Source organism: Rhinoraja longicauda, chromosome 9 (genome assembly GCF_053455715.1).
Source record: "Rhinoraja longicauda isolate Sanriku21f chromosome 9, sRhiLon1.1, whole genome shotgun sequence".
NCBI lineage: Eukaryota > Metazoa > Chordata > Chondrichthyes > Rajiformes > Arhynchobatidae > Rhinoraja > Rhinoraja longicauda.
Genome location: NC_135961.1, coordinates 56154210 through 56182058, shown reverse-complemented (window position 1 = coordinate 56182058; position 27849 = coordinate 56154210). Strand labels below are relative to the sequence as shown.

Here is a 27849-nt window from a genome sequence, read left to right as displayed (position 1 = left end):
AGACTGAAACCTCCTAAAATAGGCAACTGAACAGACGTACCTACATCGATTTGTTTTCCTTCATACATGCTAGAATATTAGCTATTTCATTCAGAACACGAACTCTGGGCTTTTCTAGTTTTCTGGATGAGCTGAGGTTGTTTTCTTTGGGATAGAAACATAGAAACATAGAAAATAGGTGCAGGAGTAGGCCATTCGGCCCTTCGAGCCTGCACCGCCATTCAATATGATCATGGCTGATCATCCAACTCAGTATCCCGTACCTGCCTTCTCTCCATACCCCCTGATCCCTTTAGCCACAAGGGCCACATCTAACTCCCTCTTAAATATAGCCAATGAACTGGCCTCAACTACCTTCTGTGGCAGAGAATTCCACAGAATTACCACTCTCTGTATGAAAAAAAACGTTCTCATCTCGGTCCTAAAAGACTTCCCCCTTATCCTTAAACTGTGACCCCTTGTTCTGGACTTCCCCAACATCGGGAACAATCTTCCTGCATCTAGCCTGTCCAACCCCTTAAGAATGTTGTAAGTTTCTATAAGATTCCCCCTCAATCTTCTAAATTCCAGCGAGTACAAGCCGAGTCTATCCAGTCTTTCTTCATATGAAAGTCCTGCCATCCCAGGAATCAATCTGGTGAACCCTCTCTGTACTCCCTCTATGGCAAGAATGTCTTTCCTCAGATTAGGAGACCAAAACTGTACGCAATACTCCAGGTGTGGTCTCACCAATGCCCTGTACAACTGCAGCAGAACCTCCCTGCTCCTATACTCAAATCCCCTCGCTATGAATGCTAACATACCATAGAGGCTGCTGAGGGGAGATTTAATTGGGATGCATGACACGAGGGGTTACGCAGTTGCAGGGTCAAGAACGAGTGGAAATGGATCCTAAAGCAATTGTTAGAAGAATGAGGCAAGTTAAGGAAAATGTATTTTCATCAGAGAGTTTTTAAACTCACAGCCTGCAAAAGGTAATTCAGGCAAAAATACTCATCATATCTTAAAAATGCTTGGACATGCATTTGAAGGGTTATGGAAAAAAAACTTAGAAATTGGCCATAAAGCCATTTTTTACTGGCACGGACATAGGCCACGTGGTTTTCTTTCATAGATTTTCCATGTCCTACCATTGCAGTTAACTCACCTGAGCAACTCAGACAACACCATTCATACCTGCGATTTCTTCCATTCTGGGCAAGGCCCGCAGGTACATAGAAGCACCACCTCCTTCCAGGTTTACCACTGACCTAACAGTCAGTCCATCCTAGGACATCCAAGATGTCCTCTTTCTTTAGTAAACGTGGTTTCCCCACTGCAGTCATAGATGGATCCCTCACCCACATCTCCCCTGTGCCCTGTCGTTCTGTTCGCCCTCCCCTTCCCACAGGCGGAACAAGGATAGAGTTCCCTTGGTCCTCACCTTTCACCCACCATCCTCCGCATCCAACATATCATCCTCTGACATTTCAGCTAGCTCCATCGTGATCCCACCACTAGTCCCATTTTCCCATCTCCACCCCTTTCCACTTTCCGCAGAAACTGCTCCCTCTGCAACTCCTTGGTTCACTCGTCCCTTCCCACCCATACCACTGCATCCCCCGGTACTATCCCCTGCAACTGCAGTAGATGTAACACCCGCCCCGATACCTCTTCCCTCACTTCCCTCTAAGGATCCCACCAGTCCCTCCAGGTGAGACAGAGGAACATGTGCACCTCCTCTAACCTCACCTACTGCATCTGGTGTTCCCGATGTGGCCTCCTGTAAATCAGCGAGATAAAGAATAAGCAAGGCAACCATTTCGCTGAACACTTGAACTCCAAGGCCGACAGGGACTCCTGACTGCTAACCATTTTAACTCCCCTCCCCATTCCCATATTGACCTCTCTGTCCTGGCCCTCAACCATTGCCAGAGTGAGGCCAAACGTAAACTGGAGGAACAGCACTTTATATTCCGCTTGGGTAGTTTACAACCAAATGGTATGAACATTGGATTTCGCCAATTTTTGGTAACCTCTAACCTCTGTTCTTTGTTCCAACCATCTGATAATCTAAATCCTCTATTGCCTGTGTTAACCTATCTCCTGTGTTGTCATATCTCTCCACTATTCCAGCTCTCCCCTCCATCTTACCGTCGATCTGAAGAGGGTCTCGGCCCGAAATGGCACCGATCCATGTTTTCCTTAGAAATGCTGCCTGACCTGCTGAGTTACTCCAGCACTGTGTGTCCAAAGGTCAGTCCTTAATGGTCACCAGGACTGAGAATAAACCCAGACTATTCAATCCCTCCTTCCAATCACACTGGAGCTCCCTCCCAAACAGCATCGCTGCAGTTCCTACAGAGTTGGCACCGACATTGTTGGCAAAGGAACAGTTTTCTGGGCTGACAGATCTATGGCTCAGACTCACATAAGGAGGTGGCTCATTACCACCTTCAAGGATATATTGGGCCAAGAAATAAGCGCGGATCCTGCTGACAATACCATCATGCACAGAAGCGACATTCATCACCGTTGTCCACCTTGTTGTGATTTCAAATTGTCCATACCTCTCTAATAAATCCTTTCTCTGTATCAGATTGCCCAATCGTTATTTTACGTAAGAAACGATCATTTGTATCGACCACTGAAAAATAAAATGAAAATAAACATAATTTTAATTTATATATAGACAGGACGTAGACAGAAATAGAATTCCACACCAACTGTGTCAAATATTGCTCTGTAATGTTTTCTCTTTAACCAATGTGGTATGTTTTAGACTCAAACCACGCTCACTGTCTGAAGAAGGGTCTCGACCCGAAACGGCACCCCTTCCTTCTCTCCAGATGTGCTGCCTGTCCGTTGAGTTACTCCAGCATTTTGTGTCTACCTTTAATTTAAACCAGCATCTGCAGCTCTTTCCCTCGCTGCCAGTGAGATGGTGAACTGGGGTCTTATACCTCAACCCTTCACAATTTTCACAAATGCTGGTGAGAAACCAGTCATTTGCCGGATCTTTGCCCGTCCCGAACCTTTTATTTGCTTTGTAAAGGAGTCACTGCAATGAGCACTGCACCAACCCAATCTGCCCTCCTGTGCAGATTGTTCCAGCTTGCTCACGTATCTGCACTGCAGTGGATCAGTTTGCTTGGTGAAGCGACTGCCCTCAATCTGTTAGTCACACCCAGTTTCCTGTCGCCAGACATTTTAATTCACCGCTGAGCCTCCTCCACTGTCACAACACAGCCCAACGCAAACTCAAGAAAAACACTTTAATTTGACTGGAAATATTCCAACCTGCAGGACTCAATGTTGAATTATTTTGATGCAACTTCCGATAACTTGTTTCTTTCTTTTTTGCTTAATCAAGACTGGTCACTTTGCTTGCCATTCCCCTCTTTCTTTTCTCCTTCCATTTGTATATTCTGGCCTGCTAAACATGAGTATACATCACCCACACTTCACCACATTAGCCCCACGTGACACAGCCAAAAGAGCTGGGCTGTCCATTTAAATGCTAGAATAAACAACCTTCTACAGTGCATTCCCTTTGTTCCATCCACAGGCCTTCCCTCCTTCTCTGCCGCCAAGCGGAACTTGCTTTCTCCTTCCCTCAGTTCTAATGAACCTGAAACGTTAACCATTCCTCTTTCCACAGGTGCTGCCTGACCTGCTAAGTATTTCCAGCACTCGTGTTTGTAACACGAATCAAAGTGCTGGAGGAATTCTGCCGAACACGGCAGCATCACTAGAAAAATGGACTGACGAGATCATGGATCCCTCCATCGATGCTGCCTGACCCGTCTCGTGCCTCCAGCACTGGAACATTACTTATTCATTCATTTCTTGATCACCAACAAGGGTCCTGACTCAAAACATCGCATGTCCATTCCTTCCACAGATGCTGCCTGACCCGCCAAGGTACTCCAGCACTTTGCGTTTTGTTCCAGATTCCGGCATCTGCTGCTCCCCGCGTATCTACCTACTTTTCGCAAATTGGCTGGTCTGTACCCTACTTGAGGTAATTACACACATAAAAGTAATTCAGTGGCCACATCGTGCTTTCGGACATCATGTTATATTTGCACAAGAGTGGGGAGTCACAGGTGTCAAGCGCTCACATAGACTTTGGTCAAACGACTCCTTTTAAAAAACTTTTTACTGTACCTCAATGCACGTGACAATAAATTAAACTCTTTACACTTAAATCAGATGTCAATGCTAAGATTTCTGCCGTTTTTTTAGTTTAAGACCACCACACACCTCGTTGCCAGGTAATTGTTGATGGATCAATATCCAAGCGGACGAACCTGGCCATCTCTGCTGGTGTCAGTGCGCGGGGCTCCTTCGCCTTGATCCCCAGCCTCTGTGTCGAAAAAATACCCACACAAAGTTGTAATAGGTTGAGTGCAGGGGATTGGCAATTAACAAAAAATTAACAACAAAGAAGAATCAGAAAATGCTAATTTAAAAAAAATATTTTGGGATTCACACATTCTTGCTATTGAGGGAGTGCAGCGTAGGTTCGCTAGGTTAATTCCCGGAATGGCGGGACTGTCTTATGTTGAAAGACTGGAGCGACTGGGCTTGTATGCACTGGAATTTAGAAGGATGAGAGGGGATCCTATTGAAACATATAAGATTATTAAGGGATTGGACACACTAGAGGCAGGAAACATGTTCGCAATGTTGGGGGAGTCGAGAACCAGGGGCCACAGTTTAAGAATAAGGGGTAGGCCATTTAGAACGGAGATGAGGAAAAACGTTTTCACTCAGAGAGTTGTAAATCTGTGGAATTCTCTGCCTCAGAAGGCAGTGGAAGCCAATTCTCTGGATGCTTTCAAGAGAGAGTTAGATAGAGCTCTTAATGATAACGGAGTTAGGGGGTATGGGGAGTGGGCAGGAACGGGGTACTGATTGTGGATGATCAGCCATGATCACATTGAATGGCAGTGCTGGCTCGAAGGGCCGAATGGCCTACACCTGCACCTATTGTCTATTGTGTCTTTCATCCTGATCACCCATTACTCACACCAAGGCTCGCTGCACTAGATAACACATATAAACTTAGTTTGAGCCTCCCTCTCTTTCACACCAGTAACTTCCCAAAATTATGATTTTTGCCTCTGGTCTTGGATTCAAAGATAAAAAGAACAACTTCTAAAAAGCTGTGAAGTTCAAAGTAGATGAGCCAATGAAAGGCAGGCAACATCTTTGTTCACGAGTTAGCACTGCCAAAGGGAACTTAGTAGGAACAGATGGCTCTTGGTTTACAGCTATTGGAGGCCATAAACACTCATCATAATCCACAGTAAATAAATCAAAGGACATCCTGCTACAATTTCCCACAAGAAGTCGGTTGACTTTTGGTATTGGTTTATTATTTCTAATGTGTGCAGAGATACAGTGAAAACAGGGGAGGCTGGTTCGTGCGATTGTCTGGTCTGGTCTGCATTCACACCTCTCTGCAATTTCTTGCGGTCTTGGGCAGAGCAGTTGCCAAACCAAGTTGTAATGCATCCTGATGCATGCTGAATTTCCTTAGTCTGATGACGTAGAGGCGTTAGGGTGCATTCTTGGCCATGACGTCACTGTGGTTTGCTTTGACAGAACTATTATAAAACCCCCATCATCATGGTACGATGCCAACCCATGAGGTTCCAATGCTTTAAATAGTTTGGGCAAGCTTAGTGGCAAATTATCTGACAACTGTCTCATTGGAAAAGCTTCCTACATTGCCAGATAGAAGGATATCCCCCCCCCCCCCCCCCCCCCAGCCAAATGGATTCCTGGTAAACCATAAATTGTTCAAAGCCACCAGTAGAATGAATGGCAGATGTACTCTTCACATTTTGAATGCATGTCACCAGTAATAAGGGCGGCACGGTGGCGCAGCGGTAGAGTTGCTGCCTTACAGCGAATGCAGCGCCAGAGACTCGGGTTCCATCCTGACTATGGGCGCCGTCTGTACGGAGTTTGTACGTTCTCCCCGTGACCTGCGTGGGTTTTCTCCGAGATCTTCGGTTTCCTCCCACGCTCCAAAGACGTACAGGTTATGTAGGTTATTTGGCTGGGCAAATGTAAAAGAATTGTCCCTAGTGGGTGTAGGATAGTGTTAATGTGCGGGGATCGCTGGGCGGCGTGGACCCAGTGGGCCGAAAGGCCTGTTTCCGCGCTGTATCTCTAAAAGAAAAACTCACTGACTGGTGGACGCTTTCAATCGGGAGAGGGGGAGACGGGGAGTTCAGTTCAGAATCGTTGATTGTCACGTGCACCAGTCAGCAGAAAGACAATACATGATTACACCTGAGCCATTCACGGTGTAGAGATACATGATAAGAGAATAACGTTTTGTGTTAAATAAAGCCCAGCAAAGTCCGATCAAAGATCAAAGAACGAGACAGAGACACTTTAATTTCATATATACAGCGCGGAAACAGGCCTTTTCAGCCCACCAAGTCCGCGCCGCCCAGCGATCCCCGCACACTAACACTATTAACACTATCCTACACACACTAGGGACAATTTGTACATTTACCCAGTCAATTAACCTACAAACCTGTACGCCTTTGGAGTGTGGGAGGAAACCGAAGATCTCAGAGAAAACCCCCGCAGGTCACGGGGAGAACGTACAAACTCCTTACAGTACAGCACCCGTAGTCAGGATCGAACCTGAGTCTCCGGCGCTGCATTCGCTATAAAGCAGCAACTCTACCGCTGCGCTACCGTGCCGCCCGTTGGGATTAAACACAGGAAAGGAATACTATTGAACACGTTTTACTCACTGCTAGTCGTGCAAGCTGGATGGCAGAGAAGTGTCGCGCTCCATTCACATTAGGCACCAAGCGATTATAGAGTGCCTAGAAAGGTGAACCATAACAACATCAAAACAAATCCACATACATCTCTGAAGGAAGGGAAGCACCCCCCATGTTGCGACCCATATCACTTGGGCCTGCACTGCCAATTTTTAAATGTCACGAAATAAAATCAATTAGTACAATATAATTACCATTATATTGAAAAATATCAAGCCCTACATGACCTCAGTGAGCTAAGAGGGTTATACAGCCAGTGAAGCGTCTCTGAAATGTGGTTCTTGCTTTCTTGTAGGCACAGGGGCCGCTCATTTGCAAAGGAAGCAATCACAGCATCTGTTTTTGTCACACAGTTTGAGGGATAAATGTGCTAAATATCTACTCATGTTTTCTTTGCATCATCTCAGGTACTATCATGTGGTATTAGTTATTCATAGTGGGTGGGCACAGCTGGCAAGGACAATATCGATTGCCCCTCAAAATTGCCTCTCAGAATTATGTGGCTCACTCAACCATTTAAAGTTAAGAGTGGTCTCCATTGGAGTGATGTATTGGCCAGACCAGGAGAGGCATCCAACCTTCTCCCTCCCCAACGAAGTCAGTAGAGAACTAGATGGAATTTAAAAAACTGTGCAATCACCAGGTAGTTTCTTTATCATCATCAAGTTTTCTTTTTAAATTGCAGATTTATTAGATTACTTGAATTTAAATTCTCTAAGTACCACTCTGGGATTCAAATTAATAAGAGACACCTCCAAATATTAGTTCAATAATAAACGTGATGTTAGTATTGTAAGATTTGAGAAGTTTTCCCTCATTCGGAAAGCAACACCAAAACCAAAGAGCTGCAGTTTGGACATTTTAAACGGGAGACTGGGGCTGATAGCGGAGAAAGGCTGCAGTCAGTTTACCAAGGGATGTCACAATCTGTGGGTCCTAAAATGGCCGCAGGACCTCGTGACCAGCCACAAAAAGTAAAAACCTTACAACCCAGTCTCTAGGTTTCTGCAAAGCCACGGCCAGAACAATGGATGGGTATTGGCCATGCAGAAACCTGCGAAACCAGGTCGAAGTCCAGACACTGGGGCGCTGACATCAGCATACTCACAATGCCCCAAGCCGACCTAAACAGTTCATCTCGTTAAGGGGGCACAATAGCCCATAGAAAACTACCTGGCCATCCCCGGTATCCCCGGACATAAGCGCAGATCAGAGAAAGAACTCATACATATCTTTTTGAACAAAGAGATTCCAAGATCTGGCGGGAGATAGGACGGGTCAGAATAGTATAACTGGCCACGACTTTTGGGTTCAAAACGGAGAGAAAACCTGGTTGCAAGAAACGGACGCAAGAAGGAAGTCAAACGAATGCAGGAGGAAGAAAAGACAGGCAAGAAGAACGGATGCAAGAGAGAGGAACAGGCACGCAACTCGAGGAGAAATACTGCAAAACGAACAGCCAGTAACCCCAGTAATAGCCCCATGGTGAGCATGCACCCCGATCTTGCATATCCTGGACATAGTTTAGTGTAGAGGGGAGGGTGGTTTGAATAAACGTTGGGTGTGTAATGAAATATGTGTTGGTCAATTTTGCGATGTGTCGTACGTTCCCCATCTTACAGTCGTGTATATGTCTTGTAGAACTGTGTGTGTTTTATGATTCATAGTTCTAAGTATTCATGTGATTCGGTATGTGTTTTATAGACATGTCTTATAGAACTGTATAAGTATTCATGGACAATAGTCCCAAGCGCTAAATAAAAGCCTTTTCCATTTAAACCCTGGTCTTCAAATCTGGTCTGGTTGAATTTTTCTGCACTATCAACGCTCCTGCATCTAAGTCCAGTGTCTAGAACCGTAAGGGGTGAGTGGGTCGAACCACTCAGGGGGAACCAGTGTGCGCGGCCTGGTCAAGGGATCAGAGCAAGGCACGGGGACCTTAGGTCGGGCGAAAGCTCGGCGCAGAAACCCCTTACAGTATTTATCCAACAGGATTGAAATGTCTCAATTTAAGGTCTACGTCGAAGAGAAAACACCCTCTGTGGTACAATGTTTCTGTGGTACTGCACTAATCTTGTCAGCCTGGGACTCTACCCAATCTTTAGTTTCGTTTAGAGATACAGCACGGAAACAGGCCCTTCGGCCCACTGTGTTTGCGCCGACCAGTGAGCCCTGCACACTAACACTATCCCACATGCACTAGGGACAATTTACAACTTTACTGAAGCCAATTAACCTACAGACCTGTCTGTCTTTGGAGTGTGGGAGGAAGCATGAGAATACCCACGCTGGTTCTGTTGAACTGCGGGTAATCTTTCATTTCACTACATATTTATGTGTATGTGACAAATAAATGACTATTGACTATTGAAAGTATAAACTCCACACAGACAGCACCTGTAGTGAGGATCGAACCCGGGTCTCTGGCGCTATAAGGCAGCAACTCTACCACTACTCCGCCCCATGCCGCCCACAGATCCTAGAGACTGCTCGCCTTGTTAACCCATACAATGCCCTGGCTCAAACAAGGAGCAAGTTACCAGGGAGAAATTCCAGTAAAAGGCCAATATTGTGGCAGTTTGAACACCGATCTTGTGTCTACTTCACCATCAGGTCCAATTACTTGAAGATGCTGGGACTTTAATTCAGAGGGTCTGGGACTTGCATCACTAACTGGGTGGATCATATGGCCAAGGTACAAAGAATCTGAGATTGTGGGTGTATACTTCCTTTTCTACTGCAGGAGAGAACCTGGTTGTGAGGTGTGGCACACAGTGAAGGAATTAGTCGGGCAGTGGAGATGGTGGTTCCTGTTAGATACAAGGAACTGCAGATGCTGGTTTACAAACAAAACTCAAAGCAAGGCAGGTAATCGGTTCAGATAGGTGAGGGGAGAGGGAGGTTTGATAGCTAGATGGTGGACAAAGGTCAGAGATAAAAAGACAGGAGTGAGACAAAAACATAGAAGCGTTGTGAATTGTCAAGTCAAGTCAAGTCAAATTTATTTGTCACATACACATACTCGATGTGCAGTGAAATGAAAGTGGCAATGCCTGCGGGTTGTGCACAAAAAGAATTACAGTTACAGCATATAAATAAAGTTAATAAGTTACTAAACATAGCACAAAAAGTGTCGACAAAAATTTAGTCTCTGGGGTTATCAAAGTTGACAGTCCTGATGGCCTGTGTGAAGCTAGAGGAAAGAATGCAGGTAGAAGTGGAGAGGGAGGGGAGAAATGGGTGCGAGTCAAGCGTTTTTGGGGGGTGAAGGGAGATAGGGAGGGTTTTGTAGTTCCTGCTGGGTTGCCAAGCAGACCGTGTCTGCAACAAACATTAAGACCTTGCTCGGCTGGTAACAGGAGCACTCTCGCCGGCAGATCTTTCATGCACAGCCAGAGTTTCCACACTGCAGCACTCTGCCCTTGAGGTGACTAAGTTGCAGGTGCGACCACTATCCATCTCCTTACGGAACGTGCATTTGCCCGGAAGGTCTGGAAGGAGATGTGGTGGTCTTGTTTAATGTTTCCGGGGCGGGGGAGGGAATGGGCACACCTGGATAAATGTCAACTGCTCCTTAAGGAGAATAACTTAAGAACAACTTGCAAATCTTCCAATGCAAACCATCCACTGAATGTCGCACGGACAGATCCCAATGTCCAAGGGAGATAGAGATAAGAGTGTTTTATTGTCTTTTGTCCCAGATAGAACAATGAAATTCTTACTTGCAGCAGCACAACAGAATATGTAAACGCAGTACACTGTAAACAATGTAATAAACGAGAGAAAAAAAAGTTAGTGTGTGTACATATACACATGTTCACAAATACACACACACATGCATATATATATATATCAAATATACACACACTGTGATATCATGAGAGGTAGAGTCATAGAGGGGAGATACATTTCCTCCCGGTGGATGCAACAAGGACTACAAACCATCATGGCTGCCAGCAAAAGACTACAGAACCCATAGTCAGCAGGGCTGCCTGCCCTGCTGACACTGATTGCTGCTGACACTGATTGCTGCTGATTGCTGCTGTCACTGATTGCTGCCCAGCTGAACCAGATGAGCTGATTGCCTCAGTGAGGGAGCTAAAAGGGAAGGGAAGTAGTATATTTAAAGAGAGAGACAACGACGGGAGAGGGGGAGGGGGGGAGGGGGGGGAGGGGGGGGAGGAGAGGGGGGGAGGAGAGGAGGGGGGGAGGAGAGGGGGGGAGGAGGAGAGGGGGGGAGGAGAGGGGGAGGAGAGGGGGAGGAGAGGGGGAGGAGAGGGGGGGGGAGGGGGGGGGGAGGGGAGGGGGGGGGGGAGGGGGGGGGGAGAGGGTGTTTGAGTTATATTTTGTAAGAAGGCAGCAAGCTACAGTTTTGATTTAACCACCTGTTTTGGTTTTGTGTACCTGTCTGCAAACAATTAAGTTTACCTGTTTTTGGAAAAGACTAAATATATGGAATTTAAGTTTGAAAACAAGAACTTTTCTGTCTTCATTTCCGGCACCCACACCTCCCAACCTTCAAGAGAAAAGCTCCCGACCTCTCAAGACATCACAACACACACATATATATATATATATATACATATATGTGTATATATAAACATATATACACATGCATATATACACACGCACACACATATATATACATATACACACATATACATATACACACATATACATACATACACACATACACATACATACACACACACACATATATATATAGACTATATATAGTCCAGGACTATGAGCTACTGACACACTTGGTTGGCACAGTCACCACAAAGTATCGAGAAAAGCACAGTTTAAAGCCCTTTCACTATCAGTGGGTTTGGAATTAGTGTTTAAAAAGCCTTAAAAAAGTTAGTGTTTCGTTCATGGAATACGTAAAGAAAAACTCAGTGTTTTGCTGATACAACGTGGAAATAATAAGCAAATAGAATGCCTTGTGAAGGATGACACCAGATTGTACGGTATTTACTGCTAAGTTTCTAAATAAATGATATCTGAAAGAAAAAGAGGGAATGAGAAAAAAGATGCAATGAAAAAGAAAAACTGTTATGCTTCCAGAAGAAACACCAGCCTGTGAGTAGACAGTAGACAGCTCACCTGGTCTGATTGAGTAGCTTCATGTAGCATCCTAGCATCAATAGCTGCAGCCAACAAGTTATTGGCTGCTGTAATGGCATGAATGTCCCCAGTTAAGTGAAGGTTGAACTACAATGTAAAACAGAAACAATTGATCAATACATACTTAAAGCACGATGCATAAGCCCAAATGTACTATTACTGGTGCAATAAACTAACTTTCCTTTGACAGTTTGCTGATTCAGTTTTGGCTCTGCACTTAGCTCCTAGATAACAGAATTCCATCAACAGCAAAAACACGCTGTATTAAAGAACCCATGGCAAACCTTTTCTCTCCCAACTCCGCCCTGCTGAAAGTGGGGAATGATGTGGAATGTGCTAACTCTTGGAGCTTCTGAAGCACATGGGGCTAATTTTTTTCGTTTAATATAGTTTAGGGATACAGATTGGTAACAGGCCCTTTGGCCCACTGACCACCGTATCCTAGCCCTATCCTACACACTAGAGACTATGTAAAATATTTACCGAAGCCTATTAAACAACAAACGTGTACGTCTTTGGAGTGCGGGAGGAAGCCGGGGCTCCTGGGGAAAACTCACGCTGTCACGGAGAGAACATATAAACTCCCTACAGACAGCACCCATAGTTGGGATCAAACCCGGGTCTCTGGCGTTGTAGGGCAGCAACTCTACCGCTGCACCACCCATTCATTCAAAAGGAGAGGAAGGACACAATGGAGAAGGGATGGAAGGATATGCCTGTCATAGAGATGGTGGGAGGAAGCTTTGTTGAGCAGAAACAGCGGTGCATTGTGTCAAACCATTCACTTCTTTTCATGTGAGTTCTATCCAATTAAAAGCAAATCCATCAATGTTCAAGTTTCTTGCAATTTAAGAATGCAGTAAGGCACTCAAAATGGTTAAGCTCTCACCTCCTCCAACCTCATCTATTGCATCCGCTGCTCTAGATGTCAACTTATTTACATTGGCGAAACCAAGTGCAGGCTCGGCGATCGCTTCGCTGAACACCTACGCTTGGTCCGCATTAACCAAACTGATCTCCCGGTGGCCGAGCACTTCAACTCCCCCTCCCATTCCCAGTCTGACCTTTCTGTCATGGGCCTCCTCCAGTGCCATAGTGAGGCCCACCGGTAATTGGAGGAACAGCACCTCATATTTCGCCTGGGCAGTTTGCAGCCCAGTGGTATGAACATCGACTTCTCCAACTTTAGATAGTTCCTCTGTCCCACTCTTCCCCTCCTCCTTCCCAGATCTCCCTCTATCTTCCTGTCTCCACCTATATCCTTCCTTTGTCCCACCCCCCTGACATCAGTCTGAAGAAGGGTCTCGACCCGAAATGTCACCCATTCCTTCTCTCCCGAGATGCTGCCTGACCTGCTGAGTTACTCCAGCATTTTGTGAATAAATCAAAATGGTTAAGCATCAGACTTCTCACCTCCTCCATGGGGATGACCTGAGAGTATCCACCTCCTGCAGCTCCACCTGCCCAGAAACAATCACTGGTTACATTGAACTGCAATATAGACTTCACTCTGCTCACTATTTACATTGTAATATATCCATTACTGAACCCAAGATTTAATGATTCAGAAAACTTCATTTTATTTAATGTATTGGTAATCATAAGTATGCTACTAGTAAAAGCAATTGCAAAGTTGTCATAACTCATAAAAGTCCAACTCACTTGTTAATAAGCGAGTTTGGTATCTCGACTGTGCATGCCCAGGTCATAGGTCGCAAGAGCTAAACATTCTCGCTGGCTGAGCTGCTGTGTGTACACAGACCTGCGTTTCATCCGTATTTTCCAGTTTTGCTTCTTTGAGGTGAGAAAATACTGCTTTCAAAACTGTTAATTAGGTGTATTTATGATAAATTTGTACAAAACTACAATGATTTTGTAGGTTTTATTGCTTTATGCTTCGGTGAGTGAGAAAGATCGTGACGTTCTTCTTTTGCATTGTAACTTATGTAATGGACATGCTTACAGGACCCTATTTGAATTAACATATGGTTGACTTTGTTATTTATTTTGTTTTATTTTTGGGAACAATCAGTACTACAATCAGATCCTCCTGATACAAGTTTTCTCTGGTACTATTAAGGTGGCATTTCAACTGCACACTGTTATCCAGATATGATCCTTGTGTTTTGGTCTGCACTCCATAGTTTGATTTAGCTAGAATAATTGATAATTTAACTGGTTATTTATTTGTTGTGTTGTTGCATTTAGTTCAGTTTAATTTTAGATACAGCACGCAAACATGCCCTTCAGCCCACTGAGTCCACGCCGACCAGCGTGCTTCCCACTTTAATACTATCCTACACACTAGGGATAATTTTTACCAAAGCCAAAACCTGTACATCTTTGGAGTGTGGGAGGAAACCGGAGCACCAGGGGAAAACCCACGTGGCCATGGGGAGAACGTACAAACTCCATACAGACAGCAGCAGTAGTCTGGATCGAACCCGGGTCCCTGGCGCTGTAAGGCAGCAGCAATACCGCTGCGCCCATTTGCAGCAAGTAAGAATTTCATTGTTCCAGTCCAGCTGCGTACGACAATCAAACAATCTTGACAATTTCGCTATTTGTCCAAGGAATAAAAATTGCTTAACTGTTTAGCATGCAGTTGCCGTAAGTTGATTACCTTTAACACCAAATGTTGGCCCCTGTGACGGCTGCCTCAAGCAAGCAAATGCATTAACGTTGAGATGAGCACCCAGTGCTTGAACCAATCCAATAGTCACTGTACTCTTTCCTTCTCCCAGAGGAGTCGGTGTAATTCTGGAGAAAAATGAAGCCGAGAAATTAGTAGTGGTGCAATTGTTCAATTTGAACAAAGTCTATTCCCATAAACTCAAGCACACAAATCGCCCAATGAAAATAATTGCCGACCAAAGAGCAAGAGTGCTTTCATAGACAAAATCATTACTCCAATTAATTTGAGCATAAAATTCTAGATTAATATTTTGGTGATAAACTAAAGGAACACCACATAGTCATCTCTCCGGCGATAGATATGCATCTTTCACGTCATAGTATTAGAACTGTTGCCTCAGGAGATCCCATGATCTGGCAACATCCATTGACGTTGACCTTTTTGGTCGAGACCCTTCATCTAGCTTACATGAAGGGTCTCGACCTAAAACGTTGACTCTCCATTTCCCTCCACAGATACTGCCTGACCAGCAAGTTCCTCCAATTACTCAATTTTTTTTTGCTTGCTCTCGATTCCAGCATCTAAAGTCTCTGAAATCACCCTGTTCCCATGACCTGGGTTCAATCCTGACCTCTGATGCTGTCTGTGTGAAGTTTGCATGTTCTCCCTACGATCCAGATGCTGCGATTCTTTCCCAGATCCCAAAGATATGTCGATTTGTAGGTTAACTGACCGCTGTAAACTTGTCCCACGGAGTCGGGGTAAACACTGTAATGGACACTGGGAAAACTCCTGCTATTCACTGTAGGGTTACGAGCAGCTGTAGCCTGGGCAAATGGCGCCTTGGTTTACAATCATACGGCACAGAAATGGGCTCTTTGGTTCACTCGGTCTGTGCCAACCAACCAACACTAATTCACCTCAATCCAATAGTATTCTCCCCACATCCGCTAGCCCTCCGATCCGACACAGGCCAGGGCTATCACAGTGGTCACGTAGCCTACCAACTTGTATATAGTCGTGCCAATGCCCTATATTACTGGGGGACAATCTCTCTAATCAGTTCAATTTCTCCAATGATGAACATTAATTGCCTTACCTACCCAGATCTCCCTGCACCTCCAGTGTCTCCATTTAGCTTTTCCATTTCCTTCCCTCCCCCTTTAAATGGACAATTCCACCTTTCCTTGTTTCGCTCCACTCATCAGATCTTTGCCCACTCACTTAACCTATCCTTTATACACCCTCTTCACAACTTTCTACTGAGCCGTTTCATCAGCAAATCTTGGGCATAGCTCATCCAAATCATTTCAATAAATTGTAAAATATAAAGCTGTGACTCCAGCATTCATTCGTCCCGTACAGAATCCTGCCAAAGAGATTTACCAAATTTATATAAAATTCACAATAGAGAAACAGGCTGTTCAGCCCAAAGGGACTTCACCTACAATCATCATCCACACATATCTTTTTCTGTTTTCACATCATTGAACACTATCAACACTATCAGACTCTTTATACAGATATTTTGCTTCCCTCTGTGCTATTCACCAGTATTCTGTTAACAGAAGTTTATCCTTAATTCTTAATCGGATGCCAGTGATCATATTTACCATCTCTAGTTACAAAGAGTTACATAGAGTCGCTATGGACTCTATGGACAAAATCGCTACCTTCTGGGCTTCAAACTTTGATTCTGTAGATTTGGACCCGTTTGTAATTGGATATGTTCTCAGTGTAAGCCTTTTCAGAGTGTCTCTCGCATGGTTACAGCGACAACTCTTTCCAAAAAGCAACAGCTTAAATAATGGCAGTAGAATACTCAGACAAGAGTGCCAGGAAATAAATATTTTAAAGAAATTAATCAAACAAAAAAAGCAAATAAAAAGTTCCTACCCAGCAACCAGTACATATTTTCCTTCTTCTTGGTTCTTCAATCTGTCCAAGAGAGATAGTTTTACTTTTGCTTTGTTCCTTCCGTAGGCTTCTATTTCAGTTGGATGTAGCCCAATTTCTTTGGCGAGGAGGCTGATCGGTTTTGGAGTCTGTGCTCTGGAGATCTCAATGTCACTGAAAACATTTGAACACGGGATTCCGATCAGTAAACGGGTTCCAATTTGTGCCACACGTGCGCCCCTAGAAACAAGGTCTTCCAAACTCAGTGTCACCCACAGCAAAACTGTTAGCCCCAGCAAGGTGGCACGGTGGCGTAGCGGTACAGTCGCTGCCTTACAGCGCCAGAGACCCGGGTTCGATCTAACTATGGGTGCTGTCTGTATGGAGTTTGTACGTTCTCTCCACGACCTGCGTGGCTTTTCTCCGGGATTTCCGGTTTCCTTCCACACTCCAAAGGAACAGGTTTGTAGGTTAATTGGCTGGGTATAATTGTAAATTGTCCCTAGTGTGCACAGGATAGTTCAAGTATGTAGGGATCGCTGGTCGGCGCGGACTCGGTAGGCCGAAAGGCCTGTTTCTGCACTGTATCCCAAAATCCTAAAACAGAAGCAAGCGGGGGAATTTGATGGTACTGGACGAGCAGATTTTCCATACCATTGAACTTTGTTTTATTAATACTCCAACAACCTTGTAACTCAATTATCCCCCCCCCAAAAAAACCATAATAATCTTCCAGTGAACCCTGTAAGCTGCATTGGAGCTTGGGAACCAGGGCACCAGCAATTGACGAAGAAGATGGTACCAGTCACCTGGTGAACGAGGGATAGAACCATTGGGATTCCCAAATGATCAGTTCGCTGATTATAGCAGTTTAATTGTACTGGGGCATGAAGTATGAAAATCCCATTAGAGCAAACCACCACACTCAAGGAAAGCTAGGTTTTGATACGTTTACCTGGGGACAGGTGAGATGGGGTGCAACCTGAGGAGTTGAAGATTCCATCTCTTGGGCTGTTGCTGTTTCAACCACCGGGCGCTGCTTTCCACTGTGTTCTGAAGGAAAAACACATCAAGAAAAGGAAATTATGTTCACAGATTATACACCCAGCAAGAGCCTGACAATTCAGCTAATACGTATGTGTAGGAAGGAACTGCAGATGCTAGTTTACACCGAAGCTAGACACACTGAATTGCTTACACTGGAATCTAGAAGGATGAGAGGGGATCTTATTGAAACATATAAGATTATTTAGGGATTGGACACGCTAGAGGCAGGAAACATGTTCCCAATGTTGAGGGAGTCCAGAACCAGGGGCCACAGTTTAAGAATAAGGGGTAGGCCCTTCAGAACGGAGATGAGGAAAAACTTTTTCAATCAGTGAGTTGTAAATTTGTGGCATTCTCTGCCTCAGAAGGCAGTGGAGGCCAATTCTCTGAATGCATTCAAGAGAGAGCTAGATAGAGCTCTTAAGGATAGCAGAGTCAGGGGGTATGGGGAGAGGGCAGGAACGGGGTACTAATTGTGGATGATCAGCCATGATCACATTGAATGGCAGTGCTGGCTTGAAGGGCCGAATGACCTACTCGTGCACCTATTGTCTATTGTCTATTGTCTAAAGCGCTGGAATAACTCATGCGGGTCAGGCAATATCACTGGAGAAAAGGAATAGGTGACGTTTTTCGTGTCAAAATCCTTCTTCAGACTGAGTGTCGGGGGGGAGGGGGAGAGGTAAATTAGAGGTATGAAAAGGTACAGAACAAAGCCGAGGTGACACCTATGACCAAGGAAAGGTGGGATCCACAACGGTCCATTGTTGACTGTGGAACAGGTGATAAAGAAGAGATATATGGATGCGAACAGTGGAAATGGCAAGATGGCGAGGGTGGGGGAGGAGCAGAGAGAGATGAAATGCAGGGGTTACTTGAAATTAAAGAAAACAACACATACTGCTGGGTTGGAAGCTGCCCAGGCAAAATACGAGGTGCTGTTCCTCCAATTTGCGTGTGGCCTCACAGTGGGGGAGGCCCAGGGCAGAAAGGTCACGGAATAGTTGTGGTTTCCAAAGACCTATTAGTTTACACTTATGAAAAGGTTAAGTGTCTTCTTGAAATGGCATGCACCTCGGACAACCTATAACAATAGACTATGTTCATATAAACCCAAACATATTTGGGGTGCCTTCGGATGCTGCATTAAGATTTAACTGAGCTAATAGCGTAGGAGTTTAAAACGCATGCACAATAAAGCAATTTTGAAAAGGATCTTTCGGAGGTAAGTAGCAAGAGTCAAAAAGAAGCATTGGGAGTGAATTGGATGCATTAGCAGACTGGGGCAGCGTTACTTTGGAAATTTGGGATGCGTGAATGGAGATGTTTGTGAGCACAGAACCTGGGAGAGCTTTAGGCCCAGAGGGTATGTGGAGCTGTGTTTGAAAATGATGACAATTTTCAAATTTTCAAATGCCTTTCATTCAGGGTCTAGTAACAGGTCATTGAGTGCAGGGATGATGGATGGACTTTCATGTAGAGTATCCTCCTCCAGGCCAGAGGCCTTTGGAACGGAACCAAGGAAAGTGCCCAGGAACGCACCCAAATGTATGCAGAAACCGACTAATGGCTGGTGACAACTGGCAGTAACCAACAGTAATGCCACTGAAAAGAAAGACACAAAGCACTGGAGTAACTCAGCAGGTCAGGCAGCATCCCTAGAGAACATGGATAGGTGGCGTTTTGGGTCGGGATCCTCTTCAGACGGCACAGTGGCGCAGCGGTAGAGTTGCTGCCTTACAGCGAATGCAGCGTCGGAGACTCAGGTGCGATCCTGACTGTGGGCGCCGTCTGTACGGAGTTCGTACGTTCTCCCCATGACCTGCGTGGGTTTTATCCGAGATCTTCGGTTTCCTCCCACACTCCAAAGACGTACAGGTATGTCGGTTAATTGACTGGGTAAATGTTTTTTTTTAAATTGTCCCTAGTGTGTGTAGGGTAGTGTTAATGTGCAGAGATCGCTGGGCGGCGCGGACTCGGTGGGCTGTATCTCTAAATCTAAAAAAAAAGACCGAGCCCAGGTGGGGAAACTGGAGAAACAGCACATATTCCGTTTGGATAGCTTACAACCCAACAAAACGAACATCGAATTCTTCCCCCCCACCCCCTCCCACCTCTTCTTTATCTCCCCCTCTCTTCCCCGTGACCCACTTGGACTCTCAATTATTTTGTCCTTCCCTTTTCATTCCTTCCTCTCGCTACACGATTAGCAACTCTTCAATCCTTCCGCCTCACTCCTTATTTGAATCCCTGGCGTTTGTCCAACCATCTGCCCATCAGAAACCCTGCTCATCCTGGCTTTCTCCCTTTGTCCTGCTTCTCCTTTCTTCTAGTTTCTCTGCCACCCCCACCCCCCCCCCCCCCCACCCCTCCCCCTCCCCCACCCGCCTCCTAGGGGACACCACCACCATAATTAATTGAAGAAGGGTTTCAACCCAAAACATCACCTATCTATGTCCTCCAGAGATGCTGTCTGACCAGCTGAATTACTCCTGCAATTTGTGCCTTTCTGTTTTAGTCTACAGCCAAACTGGCTCTCAGGCAGATAGCAAAGTTAATGGTTGACAGGTTTTGTTACTGATCCTCCATTAGAATCTTTTGTCCAGAATCACAATATTTTGTGACTAAAGGTGGTAACAATATATAATATAAGAAAATAACTGCAGATGCTGGTACAAATCGAAGGTATTTATTCACAAAATGCTGGTGTAACTCAGCAGGTCAGGCAGCATCTCAGGAGAGAAGGAGTGGGTGACGTTTCGGGTCAAGACCCTTCTTCAGACAAAGTAACAAAGTAAGCCAGGCTAATTCCACTTCATGCTTTCCTTTTAAGGATACTTTATAATAGAAGGTAGACACGAACTGAAGTAGCTCAGCAGGTCAGGCAGCATCTCTGGAGAAAAAAGGATGGGTGACCTTTCAGGGTCCGGACCATTCTTCAGACTGATTTACTCCAGCACTTTGTGTCTACCTTCGGTACAAACCAGCATCTGCAGTTCTTTCCTACACGCACTTGATCAGAGATTCAGCAAGCACACGCCTCACATTTATGGAGAATGACCTGCAAGCTCACGTCTCCTGCTTGTGGAATAATAAAATAGAATTCAGCAAAGAGGCTCCCTCCCTCGGGGGATGGGAAAGGAAACTTTTCCCTACCTTGATCCGCAGAGCCACTGTCAGGAGTCCAATTTCATCGTGCGATGGTCCAAGATCTTTGTGCTGGAAATCTTGGCAGCCAGACCTCGAGCTAAAGGCTGTAGCAGGAACGAAACACAGAACAGTTCTGCCAGATACACTTAGAATATCAAAAGAAGCTTCCTGAAAGACCTCAACTGAACGAAGTGAAATTAATCAAATCTGACTTTCGAACGTTAAGCCAGCAGGACTGTGGCTCTGACGCTACACACTAAAAATCACTAACACAAAACGAACGAGGCAGCAAAACATTCAGATCTATTGATTTCAAGTTTCTTTAAATATCAAAGACACCTGAACAGTCTTGGGCCCAGTTTGCAGAGTGTTTGGGGTACAGGCAGAACTTCACCGAGGGCAGCACAGTGGCACAGCGGTAGAGCTGCTGCCTCACAGCGCCAGAGACCCAGTTTCGATCCTGTCTATGCGGAGTTTCCACGTTCTCCTTGTGACCACGTGCGTTTTCTCCGGGTGCCCCAGCTTCCGCCAAAATCCCAAAGATGTACAGGTTTGTACGTTACTTGGGTTCTGTAAATTGCCACTAGTGTGTAAGATAACACACAAATATAACATAACGAAAGTTGGATAACAGAACTAGTATATGGGTGATCAATGGGCGGCGTGGATTTGGTGGGCCAAAGGGCCTGTTTCCACGTTGTGTCTCTAAAGAACCATAGATAATAATTTGCATTTGCACAAAGCCTTTCACTAGCACAATTGTCATCTTCCTCCAGCTAACAATCATCTATTCTACATTTTCTTTGAACTTCGTCCTATTTGATCTCTCGTTTCCACACTTTACCCTTCCATATCTCTCATTTCCCTCTCCCCTGACTCAGTCTGAAGAAGGAAACGTCATCCATTCCTTCTCTCCAGAAATGCCGCCTGTCCCGCTGAGTTACTCCCACTTTTTGTGTCTATCCCAATCCCAATACATTCAACACTTGCTTTTTTTTAATAAACATTCCAGGGTTCAGTCACTGACAATACCGCAAGCAGACAGGATATTTGCACACAAACTGTGCAGAGAAAACAATCACCAGAATATTCCTTTTAGTAATACCGACTGAAGGATAATCATTGGTGAGGATCAAATGTGAAAGTCCACTTGCATTTTCTCGCCCTCCAAAAACGAGATCACGGCAGCTTCACGATGCAGATGACACGCAGGAAAACTAAGCTCCAAGTTATTGTCGACTCGTTGATGAGGACAGGCCTTACACTTAACATTTGCAAAACTGAAAGGTCCTTTACCAACTTGTCCAAGCTACACAACAGCACTCTCTGAAAAAAATGGCGCCCAAGACTTTGTAAAACACGGACTGCTTCACATAGTGTAAGAAAATAACTGCAGATGCTGGTACAAATCGAAGGTATTTATTCACAAAATGCTGGAGTAACTCAGCAGGTCAGGCAGCATCTCAGGAGAGAAGGAATGGGTGACGTTTCGGGTCGAGACCCAACAAAGGCAGACCATGATGAAATGAGCCACCATCTTCAGTACACCAACATAGGCTCTGGCCAACAAAGCAAAGGTTTGTTTCAAGATCAAGATCTAGCACGACGTTGATCATCCACCAGGCAGCATTGAGCCCTGTCCGCTTATCCATTTCTGAGACACAAACTTCCAACAGTAGGCACCTCTAAACACACTGGCACGTCTGATACTAAACTCAGGCACAGTGGTGCAGGATAGCACCAGTGCATTCTCTGCAAATGTGCTCCAGATTCACTGGCAGAAAAAAACAAATCAATGTCAGGATAAAACTAAGAACTGCAGATGCCGATATCCTGAATAAATCACAAAGTGCTGGAGAAACCCAGCCTGTCAGATGCCTGTGTAAGTCATGGATAAGCGGCATTTTGGGTTGTTGCCCATCGTTCGACTCAAGGATTTTCATTCTGAAGGAGGGCGACGGAGAAGCGCAGCTGGTAGAGCTGCTGCCTCACAGCTCGAGAGACCCGGGTTCGATCCCGACTTCGGCTGCTGTCTGTGTGGAGTTTGTACGATATCCTTGTGACCGCGTGGGTTTCTTCTGGGTCCCTCCCAAGACCCAAAGACGTGTGGGTTTGTAGGTTAATTGGCCCCTGTAAATTGCCCCCACTGTGCAGGGAGTAGATGAATAAGTAGGATGACATAGAACTAGTGTGAAGGGGAGATTGAAGGTCAGCGTGGACTCAATTATGCTGAAGAGCCCGTTTTCAAGCTGCATCTCTAAAGCTGAACGGGTCCAAAACTGAAACGTCGCTGAGTTACTCCAGCACTTTGCGTTTTAAATCAATGCCAGTGTCTACTATGAGAACAACTCCCAGAGAGCAGAGACTCTAATTACCCAGCCTGTGCATGGGAATCAACTCTGTATCGCGGGCATGTCTGATTAGAAACTTTCAACACAGGAGCGGCACTGTGGTGGAGGGTAGAGTTGCTGGCTTTACAGTGCCAGAGACCCGGGTTCGATCCTGACTACAGGTGCTGTCTGTATGGAGTTTGTACCTTCTCCCCATGACTGCGTGAGTTTTCCTCGGTTGCTTGGGTTTCCTCCCACACTCCAAAGACGTACATGGTTAATTTGGCTTTGGTGAAAACATTGTAGGATGGTGCTCGTGTCCAGGGGCCGCTGGTTAGTGCACCAAAGGGCTTGTTTCCACTCCTGTATCTCTAAACTAAACATTACACAGAGTTCTGTCATGGGAAGACATTATCATTTTGATAGGAAGTAAAGATTCAAGGATGTTCTCAAATACTTGAACATGGGCAACATTCCCAGACAATAGATAATAAGTGCAGGAGTAGGTCATTCGGCCCTTCGAGCCAGCACCGCCATTCAATGTGATCATGGCTGATCATTCTCAATCAGTACCCCGTTCCTGCCTTCTCCCCATACCCCCTGACTCCGCTATCCTTAAGGGCTCTATCTAGCTCTCTCTTGAAAGCATCCAAAGAATTGGCCTCCACTGCCTTCTGAGGCAGAGAATTCCACAGATTTACAACTCTCTGACTGAAAAAGTTTTTCCTCATCTCTGTTCTAAATGGCCTACCCCTTATTAACCATATAACCATATAACAACTACAGCACGGAAACAGGCCCGTTTGGCCCTTCCAGTCCACGCCGACCACTCTCCCTGACCTAGTCTCATCTACCTGCACTCAGACCATAACCCTCTAATCCCCTCCTATCCATATACCTATCCAATTTACTCTTAAATAATAAAATCGAGCCAGCCTCCACCACTTCCACCGGAAGCCCATTCCATACAGCCACCACCCTCTGAGTAAAGAAGTTACCCCTCATGTTACCCCTAAACTTTTGTCCCTCAATTCTGAAGCTATGTCCCCTTGTTGGAATCTTCCCCACTCTCAAAGTGAAAAGCCTACCCACGTCAACTCTGTCTGTCCCTCTCAAAATTTTAAAAACCTCTGTCAAGTCCCCCCTCAACCTTCTACGCTCCAAAGAATAAAGACCCAACCTGTTCAACCTCTCTCTGTAGCTTAAGTGCTGAAACCCAGGCAACATTCTAGTAAATCTCCTCTGTACCCTCTCCATTTTGTCAACATCTTTCCTTATTCTTAAACTGTGGCCCCTGGTTCTGGACTCCCCCAACATTGGGAACATGTTTCCTGCCTCTAACGTGTCCAAACCCTTAATAATCTTATATGTTTCAATAAGATTCCCTCTCATCCTTGTAAATTCCAGTGTATACAAGCCTAGTCGCTCCAGTCTTTCAACTTACGACAGTCCCGCCATTCCGGGAATTAACCTAGTAAACCTACGCTGCACGCCCTGACATCCGAGATGTCCTCGATCTTTAGTAATCGTGGTTCTCCCCCCCCCCCCCCCCCCCCCTGCTGTCATTGATGGATCCCTCGCCTGCTCCCTTCTGTGTCCCATAGTTCTGCTCGTGCTCTCCCTCCCCCCCGACAGAACAAGGATGGTCCTCACCGGCACAGATCTACTTGCACTTTATTCTGTTTTAAAACTGTTCTAATTTGTTTCATTGGGTTGTTTAAATTAATACTGATTAGCTAATTGATTTATTGCATCGTATGGGAGACGCATTCCCAATCTCGTTGTACCCCTGTACAATGACAATCAAGATATATTGTATTGTATTGTCTGACGTTGGATGATTTGATAAGTAATGCAACAGCCGGGATCTACTGGGGATTACAGTGCTCCTAGTTGCTCCTGCATCCCATCACTGCTGGGTTGCATGAGCAGGAGTGCAGCAAGAGTGAAGACAGTGATGGTGAACATTGCGGGCTGTGAGGGAACTAACTGGCAGGAGTCACTACGACTTTGTTATTTTTATGAATATTTGCTCTTCCTTCTCTGTTGCAACACAACCGCACAATAACTTGGCTAATTATAGTTTGGTGAAACATCTCCACATTGCAAAATATTTGCACCTCTCCCAATGTACCATATCATTATAGAATTACTACTCTACCAAACACAGAGCTTGTATTTTGCAATATTTCCAGGAATCGATCCCCTTTGGGAGATAGTTACCAATTTAAATTGATATGGCAACTGCTCTGCTCAAGACATTCAAGAAATTGCAGAATTGTGAACACACCCCGATCACATCCACTCAACCTCTGGTGTAGGACATGGTATTGTGGTATCCATCACACACACACTCATCTCCCCTCCATCCACGCCATCTTTGGGAAAACAGCTACCGTAACCAAAGATCACTCGCACCTTGTTCAATTTCACTGCTTTCTATCCAGTCTGGCACAAGATACTAAAGCTTGAAACCACATGCAACCAGATACAAGAACAGCTTATTCCCTGCTGTTATAGTGCACGTTCGTTTCTTTACAGAACCACTTCTCGTCAACAGCATCTTAAAGAGCTGATTACTCAGGCGTTCCAAACCACTCTTTTACCTGGCAGGTCGTAGGCGATTATGGTTGAGTCAGCTCTCAGCCAGTCATCTCTACAGCCTTCAGGAGGGGGACTGGTCACCACGGCCACATCAGTCTGATTCACCTGAACAAACAAGGACGAAGAAAAAGCACCTTAAATCACTTGTGGGAATCAGAATAATTTGGGGGAAAAACCCCCCAATAGTCTTAAAGGTAGCTTAATCAACATCGGAAGAGTTATGGGCTGGGATAGGTTCGTTTCATCAAATGGCTACCTGTGGACTGCATTTCAACAAATTTATTGATAGTTTATCCTTAGCAATAAAACAGACATGGACTTGGACATACAGAGCCATTTCACTTAGATTATTAGTACCATGTTACAAGGTCACAGGAGCAAGTTGCCAATGGAGCAATGATTTAACATGGCACCACCCCATGAAATAGAATTGTGCATCACAGATACCGAAACAGAGCATCCAAAATCAAATCGAAATAGAATACGGTGAATGACTGGAGATAACATATGTTGGTTCGATCAGGAGTAACAAAGCATTGAACTGGGGACTACAGCCAGGCCTCACTGCCCTGTTTGTATTTTCGAATGGAGGGATGATAATGGTCCTGCAGCTGTAACCAAATATTCACCCAGGAATTTCCGTTCTGGGCACATCCTTCCCAAAGGAATGCTTATATCATGTATGGTATGACTGCATCCATATGCAGCATGATTTGCCCGGATAACATTCGACATAAAGTTTTTCACCGCATCTCAGTACACGTGTCAATAAACCAATACCAATATCAGCACAACTGATCAAAGTACTGGAGCAACTTAGCGAGTCAGCGAAGTCAGGGGGTATGGGGAGAAGGCAGGAACGGGGTACTGATTGAGAATGATCAGCCAAGATCGCATTAAATGGTGGTGCTGGCTCGAAGGGCCGAATGGCCTACTCCTGCACCTATTGTCTATTGTCTATTGTCACCCATCATTTTTCTCCAGAGATGCTGCCTGACCTGCTGAGTTACTCTAGCACTTTGTGTCTATCTTGGGTATATAACCAGCATCTGCAGTACCTTTCTCCACAACTGATCACTTAGTTCCTCCTTGCTGGCCAGTTTGGCCAGTGTGAGTCATTATACTTGACTGCGGGTCCCTTGTGTAACGAGCTTTGAATTGTGGATGGAGGAAGCCCATGCAGATGTCTTCCCCTGCTTAGCAATGGGACCCACGACCTCAGAATACATTGAAGAAAACACTCGGCTAACTAGGAAACCATAAGCTCAGAGGAGCTTCGAGCTCAAATTCTACCCAAAGACGTGACAATCAAAATATCAATCCTTTTGTTCCAGATGCGTTTCTGCTGAAAGTCGAAGTAAATGTTGCAAATTACTAACAGATGTTGGTGTTGTTCCGTTCCCTCCCAAACTCAAAAAAAAAAGTTTGAGCAATGACAGACCGGAGGAGTAAGAAAAATAAATTATAAAGACAGAATGAAAGACCTGACAATACAACATTCCATATTGGAAACTGCTTTGTGCTCACAGCCGAGGCAAAGCTCTTTATTTTTGTTATTCTTTCTTGAGATGTGATCATTGTTGGCAAGACCAGCAAGTAAGTATACCCAGCCCTCACGGAGTGGACTGCTTCACTCCATGTGGTTAAACGACACTGATAATTCAATGATTTCAGTGCATTGTGGTCGTGTGTACACAGGTACAGTGAAAAGTCTGAAGACGGGTCCCCACCCCAAAACGTCACCCATCCATTTTCGCCAGAGAAGCTGCCTGACCCGCTGGGTTAGTCCAGCATTTTGTGTCTATCTTTGGTATAAATCAGCATCTGTAGATGCTTTATATTAAAGTGAAAAGTTTTATTTTTGCAAACAGATGAGATATACTATGAAACAGATGAGATATCCTATGTGTAAAAACGATAAATAAAATATTTAAAAAAAATAAAAAATAACAAATCAGAGCTGAAACTATCTATTGTCAACATCTTCAAGCATCCCAGTATGTCTACATGTCAGGGATTGGACAATATTGGACTCTCTAATGATCTCAATCTGCTGTGGCACTCAAGTCTCTTTTAGATAGGGACAAAGGTATACAGAGAATGGGGGGATATGCAGGCAGATGAAATGAGTTTATCTTGGCATTGTGTTTAGCATGACATTGTGGGTCGAAGGGCCTGTTCCCATGCTGTACTGTCCCATGTTATGTATATTCCACTACTGGCAAGCCTAGAGACCATGCCTGTGAAATGCTTCCAG

The 27849-nt window shown here is 45.0% G+C and overlaps 1 protein-coding gene across 2 annotated transcripts in view; it reads right to left on the bottom strand.

The window, feature by feature from the left end:
* Positions 1-27849, bottom strand: part of mthfd1l (methylenetetrahydrofolate dehydrogenase (NADP+ dependent) 1 like) — a 172549-nt gene that overhangs the window by 109659 nt on the left and 35041 nt on the right. The window contains exons 8-17 of one of the 2 annotated variants that reach the window (XM_078405549.1): positions 25595-25697; positions 20665-20762; positions 17417-17514; positions 16462-16635; positions 14554-14690; positions 13344-13390; positions 11910-12017; positions 6768-6842; positions 4246-4348; positions 2550-2626 (exon numbers count right to left, since the gene is read on the bottom strand). In XM_078405549.1, coding sequence (XP_078261675.1) covers positions 2550-2626; positions 4246-4348; positions 6768-6842; positions 11910-12017; positions 13344-13390; positions 14554-14690; positions 16462-16635; positions 17417-17514; positions 20665-20762; positions 25595-25697 — 1020 coding nt within the window. Of the gene's footprint in view, positions 1-2549; positions 2627-2942; positions 3051-4245; positions 4349-6767; positions 6843-11909; positions 12018-13343; positions 13391-14553; positions 14691-16461; positions 16636-17416; positions 17515-20664; positions 20763-25594; positions 25698-27849 lie in introns of those variants that run through there. The other variant, XM_078405548.1, reaches the window with a different exon arrangement.